At 35.5% G+C, this 3,035-nt stretch overlaps 1 protein-coding gene across 1 annotated transcript in view; it reads right to left on the minus strand.

Moving 5' to 3' along the window:
• The window catches only part of LOC106870821 (CUE domain-containing protein 2-B), a 63,019-nt gene that overhangs the window by 24,125 nt on the left and 35,859 nt on the right, over positions 1–3,035 (minus strand). The window contains exon 2 of the mRNA XM_014917043.2: positions 288–374. Within this exon, the coding sequence (XP_014772529.1) occupies positions 288–364 (77 nt within the window). The 5' untranslated portion in view covers positions 365–374. The remainder of the gene's footprint in view (positions 1–287; positions 375–3,035) is intronic.

A 3,035-nucleotide genomic window follows, 5' to 3' on the forward strand; every position in this document is an offset into this window, starting at 1 on the left:
TAGTATCTTGACAATTTTTTAAGCTGATCACACAGAGGAATAGTGTTCGTTTCCATTTCAGAAAAAATATATATATATAAATGCAAATGTTGAATGATGAAAATGAGTGCTTAACACTGCATTGGTGGAGAGAATTTCTTTATTTGTATATTAAGGCTACCATTGGTTTCATGTACAGAAAAATAGAAAAAATATCTTAGTATCTTGACAATTTTTTAAGCTGATCACACAGAGGAATAGTGTTCGTTTCCATTTCAGAAAAAATATATATATATAAAACTACTTACAGATCTGTTATTTCCATGGAATGAGATTTGAGTAAGTTGAGAAGTGATGATTCCACCAGATCTTTTTTGGTGTCCATTCTGCAAGGACTAATAAAAGAAATGAAAACATATTAACACAGAGTAAAAATGATTTCTTATATAGGTATGTAGGTATAAGGGTTACATTTAAAAAATGTGTACACTCTATTGCAATAATACCCAGTATTTGAGTTAACTTCAGTACGTTTTGAACTTGGAATTTGAAAAGCTGTAATTAAATCCTGCAAGGAATTTTGTCTAGTGCTCAAATGATGCTACCATAGACTGTCCTATATATATATATGTATGTATACACACACACACCTGCACACACGCATATATACATATATATGAGCATACCTATCTATATATATATTCTTTTCTACTCTAGGCACAAGGCCTTAAATTTTTGGGGAAGGGGGCCAGTCGATTTGATCGACCCCAGTATATACACACATAAACATACACACACACACACACATATATATCCACTCACATACATACACATATATCTATATGTATGGATGTATACATATATACACACACAGACACATACATACGCATGTACATATATAGATGTTAGACTTCATAGGGTTTCCTTCAACCAAATTCACTTGCAATGCATTGGTTGGCCTGTGGTTGCAGTGGAAGATGTAGGAGCCGTGCAGTGGGACTGAACTTGCAACCTCATGGTTGCTAAGCATACTTCTGAGCCACATAACATGATGCACACAGACAGAAAGTGAGAACGTCTTAATCCGTGAATCTGTACAAGCAAAAATGTATAAAGAGTATATCACAATTACATATGTGTGCGTGTGTGTGTATAGAGTGTGTGTGTGTGTGTGTGTGTGTGTGTGTGTGTGTGTGTATAGTGTGTGTGTGTGTCTACCAGTGTGTAGATATTTAAATAGAGATCAGGTTCTGATTCTCATTTCCGTTTGCAACACCCTAAGGGGCTTTAAGACACAAAACAATGGAATTGGATCAAAATCTATGAAGAAGCAAAAATAAAAGACCCCTAGCAGAAACAAAATCACCACCAACAACAACAACAACAACAACAACTACAGTAACATACACACTTATGCATTATGCACACACTTACATACACATGTACAATATTGAATAATGGAAGATAATATATTGATTGCTGGATTTTGTTTCTCTTCTTCTTTGTTATCTGTGGTAAGCATTGAACAATGTGTGAGTATATGTGTCTAGGTGTGCGAGAGAGAGAGAAAGTCTGTGTGTGTATATGTGTGTTATATGCTTGTATTTTTATATGCAGATACATAGATTAAAATAACCACACACACACACTCTCTCTTTCTCTCTCACTCACACATACACACACAATATATATACAGGGTGGCTGCTAACTTACAATCAAGTATGACCACCTTTTATGCAACATTCAGATTTCTTCTCAAGATGCAGTACTTTCCTATCATGATCCAAAATCAAAAAAAACTGCACAGCGCCCATGACTTTTGGAAACATTCTTTCATGCTCCTCTTGACACAGCATCCTTCAAACTCCCAGCTGTCAAGACACTATGTCCTATCCTATCCTTCAAAATTTCTATGCTTCTCGAAACTCACCAACACTAGCTCTGGCTTGTCTACGTACCCTTTCCTCTTTCCTTATAGCTCTTTTACTCTTCACCTTTCATTGTTGTCTTGCTTTACTTGACTTATATATCTACTTTCTAATGAGTTATAAACCACTTGAGTACTGTATACATTCATCATCATCATTGTCGCCATTTAACAAATGAACCCGCAAACATTCTGGGACCTCAGACAGTATATCTTGTGTATTATGGCAATGAAATACCACTCCTTCCAAAATTTATACATACACATACATACATATATATGTACACACGCACACACATATCCATATATGCATATGGAAAATATGACCATGTTTCAGTTTAATCTTATATATTAAGATTTTTTTTTTCTGTATAAAACCCTTGCAGTCTGTTTAGAACAATAAAGTTCCTAAATTGATTGTTATCAAATTTTCTAGTTTATCTCAGGCACATCATCAGGCTGTAAATGAAGAATTGTTAACTTCTGTACAGACTCTTTTGTAGTGGAGGACTTTTATTTATGCAGGCTTTACCACTAGAGTTTGACCACGAGACTTCCAGGTCATCAGGCTGCAACTAAGAGATATCGGGCACATCTGCAACAAAGAAATATGCCTACTTCTCTCATTTCCTCGTTTGTGAGTGCAAATGGAATGCAGAGTATATGCAGGGTAGTCACAATCCTCTGATATTCCATGTGGCTGTTTCTGCTGTTGAAGTGTTGTTGTTTTATAAGAAGTGGAGTGTTGATCTTGCCATATTAGTGCATGGTTTTTTTCATTGTGAAACCCCATTATAGGGAAGTATTACATCTTAAAAGGACAGAGGAAGGAAACACAAAATATGGACATACTTGATAGCAGGTCAACAGCCACCATATGTATGTATGTATGTATGTATGTATGTATGTATGTATGTATGTATGTATGTATGCATGCATGCATGTATGTATGTATGCATGCATGTATGTATGTATGTGTGCATCTATCTATCTATCTATCTATCTATCTATCTATCACTCTGTCTGTCTGGTTATCCTATCTCTTCTTTCTCTCTCTCTCTCTCTTCCTCTCTCCTATCTATCATTCTCTTGACTCTCTCTCTCTGTCAGTCTTCTATCTATCTATCTA

The sequence above is a fragment of the Octopus bimaculoides genome, chromosome 15 (genome assembly GCF_001194135.2).
Source record: "Octopus bimaculoides isolate UCB-OBI-ISO-001 chromosome 15, ASM119413v2, whole genome shotgun sequence".
Classification (NCBI taxonomy): domain Eukaryota; kingdom Metazoa; phylum Mollusca; class Cephalopoda; order Octopoda; family Octopodidae; genus Octopus; species Octopus bimaculoides.